This window comes from Palaemon carinicauda, chromosome 4 (assembly GCF_036898095.1).
Source record: "Palaemon carinicauda isolate YSFRI2023 chromosome 4, ASM3689809v2, whole genome shotgun sequence".
Classification (NCBI taxonomy): Eukaryota; Metazoa; Arthropoda; class Malacostraca; order Decapoda; family Palaemonidae; genus Palaemon; species Palaemon carinicauda.
In genome coordinates this window covers 88,524,599-88,541,915 of record NC_090728.1, presented here as the reverse complement: position 1 = coordinate 88,541,915, position 17,317 = coordinate 88,524,599, and the positions used below count along the sequence as shown (strand labels likewise).

Below are 17,317 nucleotides of genomic sequence, written 5' to 3'. Positions count from 1 at the left end.
ATCTAACCATGTTATCGACGACCACAGCGAGGCATTTATCATCTATAATCTTCCTTTATGAACCTTCCTCCCTAGTCATGACGTATATTATCTGCACATTATCATTAGTCAACTCTTATTACCAATATCCTTTCATCATTTAGTAGTCACTTAATTTCCCATCCTAGTCGTAGTACTTACAACTAAACTCAATTGATGTTTGTGGATACCATGAACATATTAATAGTATTTACAGTGAGTTTCACTATTTACAATCATAGCCTAAGTATTTACATGACTTTATGAGATTTACTGTAATGTTCATGATGTTTAGTGTCAATTATCCAAGTATTTGTTATTATAGTTAAAAGGGAATTAAAAAAAAATCTTAAAATGGTACTATCACAGTAACAGTATATTTTTTATCAATTACTGTCACCGTTATATGTATTATCATAATCAAATTATTCTACTGTATATCTCAGTCAGTCTACTTACTATCACATAAAAATAATTACTAAAAAGGCAGTGGTATTTTCAACAAAATCAGACTTGCTATTACAACAGGATTTAAAATATTCACGAACATAGACGCAGTTTTCAGGATCATCATTTATTACCATGGCTAAAGTTATTACTATAATGATAACTTATTTTCTACCCAAATGGTATTATTATTTACTGATAGCCAAATACTTTATTCATCATATTTATTGTCAGTGTCACATGTTTAACACCATTCTCAGCCTTCACTATCATAGTCCTAAAATTTTATATCATAAGAACTTTTACGAAATATAATTGTAGACTATATGATCTTGCCTTTTTAATGACAATTCATGATCGTTAACGGTATAAAGCTTTCCAATGAATCACAATAAACAATTAAAAAAGGCAAAACAAGCATGTAATGGAAGTTTTGTACCCCAACCACAACAAAATAATAATGATAATAATAATAATAATAATAATAATAATAATAATAATAAAGTCCAATCGTCACATCATTACGAAGCTGCGACGCTCGAGCACAGACTAGACAAAAGGACATCAAGAGCAATTCAACTTAAGTTTTGGAGTGAAAAGTTCGTCTCATACTTTTTTTCTACCAATTATACGAGAATATTCTAAACAACACTTCTCCGTCGATCTCCCACGCACAGGAATACACATTCTTGCAATTAAAACACATACACAGCAATTAAAAGTTCAAGGATCCTGCGTAGTTTTCGCGAGTCAAAGCTGAGAAAAGAAAGATTAAGACGTTGCACTAATAGTTTGTGAAGATCAAAATAAAAATATTCTCGTTCAAGTATTCAAGTTCAATATGACAGTGAATATCCATTTGATCGGAATATTCCCAGATTTTCTAAAGGTCTTACAATTAAGTTTTTAATGATACTGATATGATGCAGCAACATAAATTTATTTGTCTTTTATGAAGATGCAAAATAATTCAAGGTTGAGATAAATGTTTAGCTTTTATTTTAAACTTACAATGTATATATATATATATATATATATATATATATATATATAAACACGTTTACTAATAAATCATATTGATAGATATAGATGCATACACACACACACACACACACACACACACACACACACACACACACATATATATATATATATATATATATATATATATATATATATATATATATATATATATATATATATACACACACACACACACACACACACATATATATATATATATATGTGTGTGTGTGTATGTTTATGGTGACATCGTTATGATTTAGAATGTACAGCTTGGCTCTCGTAGTACATTATATATTGCCAGGTTACTTCGTACTAATTTGCCTAGTTATTGATAATACCAATTCTTGTTATTTCATTAGGAACTGTCAATTGCCTGCTATGTACACTTAACAGCAAACTACTATCAATTCTGAAATGTAAAGGATTCTCTAGTACCAGTATTGTTGAAGTAATGTACTTTGCCTACTCAAGAGTTTATGCTTCAACCAATAAGGTATAAAAATTATCCATTAAACAAACTATTTCTGTTACAGTACAAACCAGGAGCATACCGTAAGTGGTAGGCTACCCTTAAATTTTCACACTGAGCGGAGTAATGAGAAATCAGATCTTCCTTATAATCGTTTTCCCGAGGTTAAACCAACTAGTATAGCTTTACGACCTCGTAAAAAAACACTCTTGATACACCTTGATGCTTATGGAGGTGTAAACCCAATTGACACTTTCCTTTGTTATTTTCTTATAAAGACTACTGATTTCTTAGCTCCTAAGGTTTCTTAACGTTAGCAAGGAGGTTCTTTTAACACTTGTTGGAGAATTGGTAATGTTCTCCATTCAGTAAAAGTGTTTATGGTAACTTTAGCCCAACTAATAACCGCCCAATTTCCATAACTTCCATATTTTCTAAAGTTTTTGAACGTCTTTAGGCAGAACGTCTATATAGATATGCTGAAGGTAATATGTTCCCTAGTTTACAATTTGGGTTTCTAAAAGGCATTAAAGCATGTGATACCTTTCTGACGATCAATGCTGTACAGAAATTCCTTTGATTGTGGTCGGGAAGTTCGTTTGTTTGGTCTTGATTTTAGTGCTGCCTTTGACCGTGTTAATCATGAGGCACTTGGTTTCAAACTCAAACAGTTGAGAGTAGGTGGACTTTTTCTTACCATCATTATCGAATTTTTAAGCAACAGATCGCAAAGTTGTTGTTGCTGATGGGCATCATAGTGAGTACAGAAATTTGATATCTTGAGTTCTTGGTCCATTACTTTTCATGCTATATACATATATGTGGCTTCGACGAGAAAAAAAAAAGTTGTTGCATAGCATATGCAAATGATCCTAATCTTTGACTCTCTTCCAACTCGTTAACGTAGGGTTGCTGAAATTAGTGTATGGTGCAAATTATACGGCATGAATTTGAACCCTAACAAAACTCAAGTATGATTGCTAGTAGGTTGAAGATAGTGGCTCCTCAATAACCAGATCTTTGCACTGATAATGTTTCTTTAACTTTATAAGACTTAAAATTATTAGGTGTGATTCTTAATTGCAAATATACGTTAGAGAAACACATTCGGCCTGTTTTTTCTTTAATTGCACAAAAAAATGGTTTATTGAGAAAGTCTTTAATTACTTTCGGTGATCAACCTATTCTGAAGAGGTGTTTTATTTCTTTCACTCAACCTTGTTTCGAGTCTTGTTCTGTCTGGTCTTCAGTTACTGACTCTCACCTTAATTTCTTGGGCAGGAAATTACGGTCTATTAAATTCCTTATTCCTGATCTAGATATCAATCGCTGGCATCGTCGTACAGTAAGTTATTTATGCATGTTGCGTAAATTATCTCACAATTCTGACCATTCTTTGCATTCAGATCTTCCCAGACTGTACTATCCTGTACGTAGTACTAGGTATGCAATTAATTCCGACAGCCATGCCTTCTCCATCATAAGGCTCAATGCAACACAGTATTCTAGAAGTTGTATTCCAGCTGTGATCAGAATGTGGAATGATCTTCCTAAGCGGGCAGTTGAATCAGTGGAACTTCAGAAGTTTAAACTTGCAGCGAATAATAATAATAATAATAATAATAATAATAATAATAAAAAATTAAGAAATCACATTAAAATATTACATCAAAATAATAACCAATTTGGAGTCTAAGTAGTAAAACAAACACAACACGCAATTAATGATAAAAACTTTATTAACCAATTAACACTATTCAAAGAATGGAGAGTATGTTTTGGGTGTGCCCTTCAGAAAAGTCAACGGCTCTGACACAGCAAATTCTAAGAGAATATGACATAGGAGACTTCTTACGCCAGGCTTACAGTATTACAACAACGTAGATGCTCCAATCGATTAATAAAAGGAATTGAAAGCCTGGAAATGTTTCACGCCCTTAACTATCTTGTAATGAGAAAACGAGAAATCTCGAAACTTTAATGCAAAATTTAAACCTGCGTGATGACAAAGACAGGCAAACAAAATAATATAGTATCATTGACCTTTAAGCGAAGAACATTTTTCTAATTACACCGAACAAGAAAATAATTAAAACATTTCATCAAAAGGATGGAAACTTCATGATATACATATACATACATACATACATACACATATATATATGTGTATATATATATATATATATATATATATATATATATATATATAATAAAAAAAATCAAAGGAATGAATCTGAAGTACAGTTATTTACAGTAAAAAAAGATTACGAACTTGTAACACCACTGAGATTCCTGGCTAATCAACAAATGCGAATTTAATGCAACAAAATATAATTATTAATGCTTGATTTCAAAGCAATTTCACGTTCATTCACAGAATATTTAAGAAAGGGTTTGACACAAGAAAATATGACTGCTTTACAGCCGGTCGTCACACCATTAATCAATCTATATCAAATACATAAAATACAGAATATAAATATCGCTTAAATCTAAGAGGAAAAACATTGAACAATACATACTATCTTCGCCCTGGCATGGCATCCCTGGTTCTGGCACATTAGGAAACACTGAAAAAGAAAGAAATATTAATAAGGAAACCTGCTTATATTCAATCATGTACAGTATAACATAAAGGTGCTGAAATGTATGGGATACTTGCTATATAAAACCGAAGTCTTTATCATTTTTGGTATCTACCCAAACAAATTATAATTTATTTTTAGGATTATTCATTTATAAGCAATATTTAGGTCTTGGATAAAGCATATATTGCAAATTAATCTGTGTAAATACATCAACTCATTTACTTTTGTGTGAGAGAGAGAGAGAGAGAGAGAGAGAGAGAGAGAGAGGAGAGAAGAGAGAGAGAGAGAGAGAGAGAGAGAGAGATAGAGAGAGAGAGAGAGAGAGAGAGAGAGAGAGAGAGAGAGAGAGAGAGAGAGAGAGAATTTCATAACATATAGTACTTACACTTCAGCAAGATATGATCCACTGTATATTGGGAATCATTTTCCCTTTCAAAACTAATAGTCATAGCCGAGACCTATCATCACCTTACGAACCCATAAAGAACAAGAAAATGTAATAGAAAAGCGGGAGCATTATATTCATTCGTAAACATCTGTAGTGACAGTATTAAGTATCTTACTAAATGACAAAAAAGAGGCCTATAAATTTGGAACTCAGTCCACACAATACTTCTTCAGGGATTAGGTTTTCATCAGCGCCTTCTCCAACGCTTCCTACTGGTATTTCCCCCACGGTCATTTTAGCCTGAGAGAGAGAGAGAGAGAGAGAGAGAGAGAGAGAGAGAGAGAGAGAGAGAGAGAGAGAGAGAGAGAGCCCAACAGTCGTAATACAATAGTAGCTTCTAGACGAATGTGTGAAAATTAAATGATGCAGCTTATTTTAATAGTAAAACCACACGCTAATTCAACTACTCGAGCACACACTTTACTCCTCTGGCTCGAGTGCGTTCTCTGCATTTATTAAAGTTATAGCAACTTATGATGCGTGACCAATCCATATTTAAAACTACTTTGATATATATATATATATATATATATATATATATATATATATATATATATATATACACTGTATATATATATATATATATATATATAGCTTTTATATATTCATATATCTATATTTACTTATATATACATATATAAATTCACAGGAAATTCGTCTGTGTTCATCTCCTAAGCAAAAAACACTACGATGTCGGTTACATGTCAAGGGAAAAATACTGAATAGAACACTGCCTTACAAGATTTCCTTTTATTCGTTTACCTGGAATTCCGTCTAGTCGCATTTCACGGTCAGTGACGGGATGCATTCCATCTCATATCACCTTGCCAAAGAAGAGTGATGTGCGAAACCTCTCTTCGTTAGATAAGCAAGTCAACACTAAGAGAAACATAGTGTTTTGGTTAAATTTGCCAGAAGTAACAATGGCTCGATACGGTGAATTATTTGTTTATTAAATGAAATTATTTAAAAAAACGGTTACGAAACTGTACAAAAATACAAATTTATCAATAGCTATTAAATATGCTTCTTATCTATACAAGAAAATCAAATTCTTGTCCTTTTACTAGTTTCTATTATTTCGTTGATGGCAATATGACGATTGTAATTGTCTTTCTGTTTAACAGGCTGTTGTAAGTGGTATCATAGTTACATGGCTTATATTAAAGCAGTTACTGATCCTAATATATTTCATATTCTACTTTACCCTTATAACGTTTCACATAGTTTTTTTTCCACACACTGGGTTGCTTTTCTTGTTGGAGCCCCTACGCTTATATCATACTGCTTTTACAACTCGGGTTGTAGCTTGGCTAGTACGTATTCATTTATGTATATACAGTAATATACTACACACCTATATATATATATATATATATATATATATACAATACACACACACATATATATATATACATATACTGTATATGTGTGTGTGTTATAACAGAGATCCTCAGCACAAAGGAGCACATGAACCCATTGAAATTTTATCAAGCCTTGAATGGCTTCATCGAAGGGAATAAAAGATGTTATGTAAATCCACAACGCAATGCCGATAGCGCTGACTTTTCCATGAAAAGTAACTACTTGAAAAAGCAACGTACTGATATCGCTTAGAGAGAGAGAGAGAGAGAGAGAGAGAGAGAGAGAGAGAGAGAGAGAGAGAGAGAGAGAGAGAGAGAGAGAGAGAGTGAGTTTTACTCGCAATCATAAAATGCTGATTCTCTTCCCTTAAAAGGGACGCTTCGAGTTTCATCTCTCAAGCTCATTGCAAAAGGAATTCACATCGATTGAGATTTTTATCCTTCTTTCAGCCCCGTGTTCGTTAAGCTTCAATCTAAAAATGGCATCATAATATTTCAACCATAGTCTCAAAGCCGAACATATTTGCAAAACTCGCCAAAGGTTTTACCTGGCTTATGATTTCGCTGGGGAAAAAAATAACATTCCTTTCTTTCCTCATCCCCATTCCTTCAACACACCACATGGTAGAGGATTTTCTTACCGCAAAAGGAGGAGGAGGAGGAGGAGGAGGAGGAGGGAGGAGGAGGAGGAGGAGGAGGAGGAGGAGGAGCCGAGGTATCTACCTGACAACGTAACTTACAGGCATCTGTTATGAAAAAGGATTTTCTCGTGGACTTAAAAGACTTCATAAAACTCATTCATGAAAGAATTGGCTGCTGAAAAACGACATTGAGACTTCACTAGCTAAGAAGCTCAAGGGATATGGGCGGAAACGGCTTTATATATATATATATATATATATATATATATATATATATATATATATATATATATATATATATATATATATATATATTACATGTGTATATATACAAAATATCAAATAAAGACGCCATTTTGACCGATTACACACTACAGGCATTACTTGTCCGTTAAATCAGTAATCAATATGCGCGTATCAAAGATGTGAAACTGTGAGAAACTAGATGGGAAAAAACCCTCCTTTTTAAAAGTTAGGGCTGAAGTTATATTTGAATATGATTTTATAGCTTCTAACAATTTAAAGACCTAGGATTTCCATTTTTAATTTCTTGCACGAATACGCAACTGTGAATTTTATTCATTACCTACACGCACACACATATACTGGTGTGTGTGTATGTATATATATATATATATATATATATATATATATATATATATATATATATATACATATGCATATATATATACACATATATATATGTATATATATGTGTATATGTATGTATATTATATGTATATATATATATATACATATATATATACGTATATGTATGTATATGTATATATACGTATATGTATATGTATATATATATATATATATGTATATATATATATATATATATATATATATATATATATATATATATATGTGTGTGTATATATATAATCGTGGGTGATATTTAAACACACACACACACACATATATATATATATATATATATATATATATATATATATATATATATATCTACACACATATATATATACACATTATATATATATATATATATATATATATATATATATATATATATATAAAGATTACAATGAACGTGACGAGCCTATTAAAACAATGAAAGCTAGCAATTCAGAAATAAAAACTAGATTTGAATGACATATGTGATTACTTTACGGATAATACCTTAACAATACTAGACGAAACACTATGCAGAGTAAAAGCATATAGAATACAGTTACGATCAATCTACCAAACCACTACAGAAAAATAACTTCATACAATTTTAGGTATTCTGTTGTTTTATTCACGATACCTCGGACTGAATTTCTCTGCTATTCGACAATAACCTGGAAGGCCCAGGCTATGCTCGGCTTATGTGAAACATATCGGAGGCCCGTGCTTTTGTTTTACACAAAGCTATCATATTTCCGCATTTCCTTCTCCATTCTTTAAAACTGAATATGCTCGGGCCAATATGTAACTTTCTAAATTTGAAAGAAGTTTTAGTATAACGCCATTTGCAAAATATACTGCCTCATATGTAAAAGAACACAAGGGTAAAAATGTTATGTGGCAAATTAAAATGGGTATCATTTATATAAAGGCGTTTAGAACTTTAAGAACGTTCATGGTTAGCATCTCTCTTTAGAGTCCATTCAAAATCAGTCATGTATTTTTCTAATTTACAATTCAATGTATAGAATTTCTGATACGCAGCACGATGCAAAACTAACTTCTTTTAAAGTATAAATGTTAATACCGTGAAAATATTTATCTATATGAAATGAAATCAACACACACACACAATCAGAGAAAAAGGCATTACAGGGATACAGAAAATTCAAGTAATGAAAATCCCAGTGCTAAAGTCGGCTAAAAGTTTTCAAATTTTTAAAAACTTGAACGTTTCGTTCAGAGAAACTTTTCTCCTCTATATATACAAGACATGAAGATCAACCCAATACGTTATCTAGGTTCAATAGGACCAGTCTCAAGGGACCTTTTAAAACTATCAATCGTAGTTTTATTCGGGGGGGGGGGTAATACCAAGGTAATGGTTATTAAAGTCGACTCACAATGTATCTTTCATCTTCAGCTATCGTCTAAGAAGCTATTTTCAATCATATGTTTTCAGATATGACTATCTACGAAAATCCTTTCACTTGTCTCACATACTCATAATTTCCTTATCGATAAATGCATGAGCAGAGAAAAAGTGTGAGCAAAGAAGAGAGAGAGAGAGAGAGAGAGAGAGAGAGAGAGAGAGAGACGACCTTTAGAAAAGAAACAATAGCCAGCATCATTTCCTGAACTCCTACGCGAACTAATCCCAAGGAGTTTCTGCTACAGGGAGCACTAAGAAAGGCCACTTGCACACCGTGGCCTGATGGAAAAATGAAACATGCTTTCACGAAAGCGTGCCACCTACGAAAGAGAAGTTAAAAGGAAAGAGGAGGATGGGGAGGAAGAGCAAAAAAATATTCCGATTGTACACCGATGAGAGGACTGCGCTAATGTAAACGATATTTCCACACTCCGGGTAATGGAAGGCGACTGGCAAATGCACTTCTAACGACTGGGTGCATTAAACTTTAGTCAGCTACTTCATGCTCATGCTATGCACACACATAAGCAGATATACATATATACACTTACACACACACACACACACACACATATATATATATATATATATATAGAGAGAGAGAGAGAGAGAGAGAGAGAGAGAGAGAGAGAGTGTGTTAAGAATAGCGATTGGATTTATACTTGCATCGATAAAGCTTCGAAAATACAATACAGTTAAAACATCACTGACCCGATAACACTTACATTTCTATTTGCAAGATTTACGCTAGTATGTCTATGATCAACAGCACTGGGGTTTTGGAGGAAGTAGGCCTTCTCTATATCAACACATCACCGTAAGCAGCAGAACAGGAATTAAAAATAAAATATTTAAAGTTTCCAGAGTAGCGAGACTCCTAAGTTATTTCAGTTATATTACGTGGCGTTTACGCACAGGTAAAGGTTTCGTCAAACTTTTCAGATAGGATTGAAGTTTTAGGATTCTCAATTATTCGTTAATAAATGAAAACGGTTTACTAAAAATCGCAACTTCTTACTTTAGGATTCTCTGCGGGTTACTAGTACCGCAAGAAAGAACAATAGGATTCATGAAACATAATTTGCAAACCAAGTATGGCATCATTTGATCCAAAGAGATTCAATTCATAAAGTTTCCTCATTGCTAATTCGAAATGCTTCCGAATACATTAAGAGCCACGAAGGATAGAATGGCGGTGACATCTACCGTGAATTCAAAACTTTACTCATTAACGGTATATTATATTCCCGTATAATCTCATTATAAACATATATTCAATGACCTTCAATAAGCAGAACACTACATTTTTTGACCAACACGTCTATTTCGGGAGCTCTGATAAGAAGGAATATCGTAGACAACAGTTGTTTTCAACTGTATGTCAGCAGCTATTAATAAATAAGTTTATTATACTCCAATAGCGTACACTGAATATCTAAATAGGTATGAACACACACGCACACACTTTTGACCAGGGTATGACTACTACTCTTCCGAGGGACGAGGAGAGCTACGCGCACATACACACTCACTCTCTCTCTCTCTCTCTCTCTCTCTCTCTCTCTCTCTCTCTATATATATATATATATATATATATAGATAGATAGATAGAGATAGATAGAGATAGATAGATAGAGATAGATAGATAGATAGAGATAGATAGATAGATAGATAGACAGTCTGTCACTTGCTCTTTATCATATAGGGGAGATTCCAACTTGGATAAAGCGATGGAGAGAACATTTTTACTTGTAAACTAAAGCAAAGTTTGAAGGGAAACCACAGGGATTATCATTACTATTACCAAAAATGCTATCCGATTACCATCCAACTGCTTCATAATCATTCTCTCTCTCTCTCTCTCTCTCTCTCTCTCTCTCTCTCTCTCTCTGTCATAAACGAACCACTAAGCCGAAATCCCCTTCTATTAGCGACGAAATAATAGCATTAGAAGAGGGAGAGTTTCTGCAATGTCAGCGATGTAACACTATCTAATAAAGACGGTAAAACAAAAGAAATATAAAAAAATAAATCTTAAGGGATATCAAATCATTCCTGGATTATAGATTATGAGAATAAAACTTAATTATACTACCAAGACCTGGAAATTTTCAAACTCAATCCTAAATCTCTATATGATTCCAATGCTAGCTATCTTCATCTTTTTATTATTATAATGACATCTACAGCATCATTCTACGGGGTGTGCACACCACATTTCACATTGAATTCCGGTCACTACTGCTTAACACTGGCACGCCTTACTCAACCCTTCCTAAGTACAAAAAAATACCTTACAGCCTCTTGCTCACCCCTTCTTCGGGTACACACCACATACCTCAAGTATGTGATGCCATTTTCTTGACAATTTAGGTAACCCTCAAACTATCAATATTTACTATTTCAAAATATATTTTATTTTTTTATTATACAATCTGTTCCATAGATATCTTGTCATCTCATAAACAAGAAAGTTTTCCATCCATAGCTTTTAAAACTTGAGACCAGCTTGTTATCAGGCACTGAGACAAAGTTCAATATCCGACACAGAACTTGAGGTTTGATAGTTTATTTTACGACTCCGGTACTGTATAAAATTGCAAGTGAATCACCGCCTGCTGCACAGAGAGAGAGAGAGAGAGAGAGAGAGAGAGAGAGAGAGAGATGCAACAAAAAAATTCTTACTATGCGAGTATAACCAGATTTTCGATAAACCTTTTTTTTTTTAAATAAAAATACGGCCATCATCTCTACATCATGGATGAAAAATATGCCCATTTCCTAGTTAGGAGTTCCAATATTTAGTGTAACCGACAGATTACCAATGGGAACCAATAAAATACGTCAACAAAACGAGAGCGACTTGGTAACATATTGAATAGCTGTGGTTAATGTTTTTGAAATTGGACAGAATATAAGCCACTATTCAATATGAAGGAATGTACACATAAACCACGCACGCACATACATACATACATTTATATATATATATATATATATATATACACACACACATACATATATATATATATATATATATCACATATATTACACACAGTTTTCCAAGACTTCGTCTGCCTAGATTTAAGCAGTCTAACACGCTTTCCCTACAAACCTCTGCACAAAACTAATGACTTCTCATAACTCCCTACCTTCTTACATATTTGTCTTTTACTCCTCTATTTCAATAAGCAATTTTTCATTGACACAGATAAAACTTCAAAGAGTAGGAGTAGCAAAGAGAATTGGTCTTTTTGTCTTTTAATTTTAAAGTCTTTATGAAATCTTTTCTACATTATCAAAATGATTTTTCTCAAGAAACATCAATGAAAGGAAAAATTATATAAGCTTGTGGTGTGTACCGTGCCTCAGCCAAAGTTAACCAGGACATCACAAGTATGATAAGACCAACACGGGATTGCCTTTCCTTTAGTTCGAACCTGGAGATTAAAGGAGAGATATTAGATGAATCATTTGAATTTAATATCTAATTGAACATATTTCCAAAACTGCTTGAAACACACGACCTTCAAATGAGTCTTCTCCCAGTACCTCATCATACATGTTCCAATTTAGTAAATAAGGATCATATATGTTTGTAATCATGCATCAAGGAAAAAAAAAAAATGTACACAAGCATATTCGTAGGTAGTGTGATGAATTGATATATATATATATAGATATATATATATATATATATATATATATATAATATAAAGCCTAAAAGACAAATAGAGTTGAAGTTACTAAGCTTTAGAAAATGAGTAAAACTGGTCATAGCAAGTCCAGCAACGATGACACAGTCATGACAGTTCGCTCGAAATGTAATTGCTTCGATGGTTTTAGTCACAACGTGAAATCGCTCTTAACATCCACGACGTCAGAGGAGGATTGCACAAAAGTTTTCATGCATTTCGAGAGGAGCTGGACATGCAAATGCATAAATGCTTTGCATTGCTTGTCATTCCTGAATTCCAATAACAATATCCGAGGATGACATACTCACTTAAAATTTGGTTCCAATAAAATTCAAAGGTCTGTATGAGAAATTTGGTTCTCGTAACATGGCTTTCATCGTGGTCGCAAACGATAGCCAATCATTTGAAGTTTTTATAAAAATCCATAAAAAACGTAAATAACAAAAGGCCTGGCATAACAATTATGTCGATTTCACTTTTACAAAAATCGAAACGACTGTCGTTGCTAATTTTAAGAGTTTTGATTTAATTCCTGGACTAAAATTCGACTAAGAATTACGAGCGTTGTTGAACAGGCTTTTCACTTTGAAATACTACTTCCCTATATGCAATATAACTCTGCTTTTCGATGTCGGTGAATTCATTTCAACCGGTCAAATGCTTTAATTAAATTAGCGTTACCTGGGATGCCTAGAAAATTCTTTGTATACGTGGGTCAGGGAGAAATTCAAGCATGGACAGAGAGAGAGAGAGAGAGAGAGAGAGAGAGAGAGAGAGAGAGGAGAGAGAGAGAGAGAGAGAGAGAGAGGGTGGACCGAACGTTCAAGCAATGGAACTGTATCGGATATCCAGCGCTTTCTTTTAATCAAGAATTCTATAAAAGGAATTTTCAAAGTTCGTTTCAAAGTAAAAATATAATAAGCAAACGGATAAGCATATAGATTCACTAAATACACATACCATTGAAAATCCTAGCGATTCGTAGCTGTTTTAACAATTAAACTTAAAAGTTGGTATTTACTTTTATGAACGATCACAGGTTTGACACACACTAACATTAATAATCTTGACTTGTGAAATGAAATGATTCCTTATACTTCAAGTTTCATTTGCACAAATCATAAGCTTTGCAGAAAAGACCATAGCATACCTATAGTATTCCGACAAACATACACACCACTGTTGGTCTATCTATCGGTCAGATTGAGAGCCAGATCAATAACGGCAAATATATGCAATTTTAAAACTTGGACAATGATGTAGGAAGCTGTAACCAAATATTAAAGACGACAAAGTTTCACAGACTAAGGAGCGGGAAACCTATGTTAATGAAAAGCGTGCCCAAGTGGCAACTCAACCGTGTGTGGGATCTAAAACCAACCCAAGATCTTTATGCCGAAGGCATTATTGGACATTTTCCTCTTCAAATATTGGCTATAGAAGGAGGTCTAACAGGATTTGAAATATAGAAGATACCCTTTTGATTATATTTGTAATATTCGTATACAGTACCAACAATATTCCAATAATGGTAGACTAAAGATCTGAATTGTATGACATTCATATCACCATCTTTATAGACAAATGAAACCTTAAAAACAGCACTTTTTTCATAACAGCATAAATATTTTTTTTTTCCGAATGCAGTGAGAGGAATAAAGTTGCATTAAAGTGTGATCAAAAGTTCAGAATCATCTAACACAAAGTTACAACGGCTTTGATTTCAAGTTTTGAAGGAACAGTTTCGTTTCTTTGTTGTAGATTGATTCTGCTCTTCAAAGGTTTCAGAGTACGATTTGATAGCTCAGAAATACAGATATCAAGTTTTCATTCAGTTGGTCAGCCAGCCAGAATTGGTTTCATTGGAAAGAAATCCTTATTTCGTTATTTTCATTCTTACTCTCTTGCTACTACTTACAAGGATTTTTTCTAGCCATTTCTGTTAAAACTATTCTAATCAAATATGTGACCAGTTGAAATAAATTTACTGAAATTGAAAAGACGTTACAAAACTGCGTTCAATGGCAAATTTTCCAACAGAAAAAATTTATCAAGATGAATTTTGACCATACGCCATTAGTGTTAAGCTATCATTCATAGATGATCAACCAAATTGAATTAGTAAAAATCCAGCCATTTAAATTTCGAGAACGGAAACTTTGCGTCGTGGAACTGGCGTTAAAAATAGCATATAGAGAATAAAAGAAAAGGGAAGAGAAAAAAGAAAATGGGCATCATGTCAACAAATGAAACAGGCCTAGACCCAAATCAAAAAGGTAATTCTTCTCAACCAAGAAAAAAATCCCTGACAGCAACAATGAGCCATCAAGCTTAAATCTATTTACACGTATTCAAGACTTTGTGCATGAAGAATGTGTCTGGCCAAATGTTTTTTTTTTTTACTAAGAATACTTTGCATAAAACATTCAAAACATGCACCGATAAAATTCACATTTGAGCTTATGAAACTTTAGATAATCACAATAAGAACATAGACACTGTTAGAAAACATCAATTAGGAAGGAACCTATATTTACGAATGAAAAAAGCCTTCATAGACGATTGTGAAGTTTATATTCTTCAGCCTCGTCATGAGAATAAATCTTGCTCGAGAGGAGGAGGAATTATTATCAGTGATAAATTACTAAGGTTCCCAGGCACATTCAACTGGAAGGTTCAAATGGAGGCTTCTAAGAAATAGTAATATTTTACCACGGTCTGTTTTATGGAATGTTCGGCTTTGTGAAAGAAAATTTACGTGAAATAAGAATCTTCTAAGCTATGTGAAAAACTAGAAATGGCCAGAATATTTTCAAAAACTACCACAACTATACCAATAAGGAGAAGAGCTAGACATAAAGGAGAGGAAGGGATTGAAAGTTAAGGAACGAACTAAACATAATTCGAGTGAAAATAATAATACGGAAGCTTGCCACTCATCATTGTTACGATCTCTCTCTCTCTCTCTCTCTCTCTCTCTCTCTCTCTCTCTCTCTCTCTCTCTCTCTCTCTCTCTCAAATGTAATACAACCTACAAAAGAAATATATTTTCAAGAGCAAAATAGTAGTTTGTTTCCCCTAAAATGTAAAGAACAAAGCAGACAAGCAAGGCGTAAGTTAACGAAGAGAAGGTCCGTTATTCATAAATTACTGAAGGGGAAGAAACCTACACAGCAGACATGCTGATATTCAATAATAATGATATACACTTCTCTTGAAACCCTAAAGACATTTTTGTCCAAATAATCGCAATAACCGTAATGGAAATGTCAATCACTTACAGTTTATTAGCAGATGCATTAATCTTGAAGAGAGTCAGGCTGCAACGTCCTTTGAAGATAAAAACACCAATATTGTAACTTTGAAAATAGCTAGAACGACATAACTTTCTTATAGTTTAAATGTGTCTGGTTTTAGTTCATTTCATCAGAATAGATGCTCACCAGAACGTCAGCCGGTTAAGATCAACCCATGAATGTGGTGCCCAACCACAGCAGTATCCAACTCAGTAAACATCTTAAACTCATGGTCCCGGTCGGGGATCGAACTACCGCCATGAGATTGCTAGGCAAACACGTTACAACATTAAAATTAGAACTTTAAACGGTTCTAACTGTATACAAGGTATCAAACTGCGCGAAATCCCGTCAAAATTCTTTACATTAAATACAAGACAACGGAAATATCAGATCATGAGAATATGTGCATTAAATACTTCGTACCATTTTTACTGAACGTGACAGTTGCAAATATTAGAGATATAGTTTTATTCAAAGATTAGATGGCGAAGCGTATTGCGATGGAATTCGGGATTAGCCTGGAAAGAGCGCCTAATTAATCAAGAGCAGTCGCTGGACATGAGTGCGGGTATTAGTTAATTATAATTAGGACGGACTTTCAATGATATAAAGTAAGGATAATCCTATCTTTTACTCGTCTTTTATAGCATATTTAAACGTGTACGTGTATGTATGTATGTATGTATGTATGTATATATATATATATATATATATATATATATATAAAATATGCTTGTACAAATATATGTACAAATTTTCAACGACACAAGAGTTGATACAAGGGTACTAGGTTGACAGGAACAATTCGTAATTAAATAATAGACTCAAACGAATCCTTAGAACTTCGTTCCCCGAAGTTGGAACATGCTACGTTTGAAATCTAACTTGAAGGGGACGGATGCCACAATGTAATTGAATATCTCTGAATGACCTTATTCCGAAATGACCCTTCTCATTCCACGAATCTTGACCTGACATGTGTGACCTACCAGCAGCAAAACAAAAAGCTTGTAAAATTAATCTTTTTTTATCTCAATTTGTTATAATTACAAAAGTAGTCCAACAACAAATATTGTGCAAGAATGGAAAGTGTACTTTAAAGAAGCAGAAGAAACAATATCCATGATGCCAAAAATGGTTACCAATTGTCTAAATATCTCTCTCTCTCTCTCTCTCTCTCTCTCTCTCTCTCTCTCTCTCTCTCTCTCTCTCTCTCTCTCTCTCTCAAAAAAAAAAAAAGAGTAGGAGTAC

General features: G+C 33.4%; 1 protein-coding gene across 4 annotated transcripts in view; it reads right to left on the bottom strand.

Annotated features, from left to right (window-relative positions):
• aPKC (protein kinase C iota type) overlaps nt 1-17,317 on the bottom strand; it is a 354,044-nt gene that overhangs the window by 91,223 nt on the left and 245,504 nt on the right. For all 4 annotated transcript variants that reach the window (XM_068372436.1, XM_068372435.1, XM_068372437.1 and 1 more), the window contains one exon: nt 4,483-4,530. In XM_068372436.1, coding sequence (XP_068228537.1) covers nt 4,483-4,530 — 48 coding nt within the window. The remainder of the gene's footprint in view (nt 1-4,482; nt 4,531-17,317) is intronic.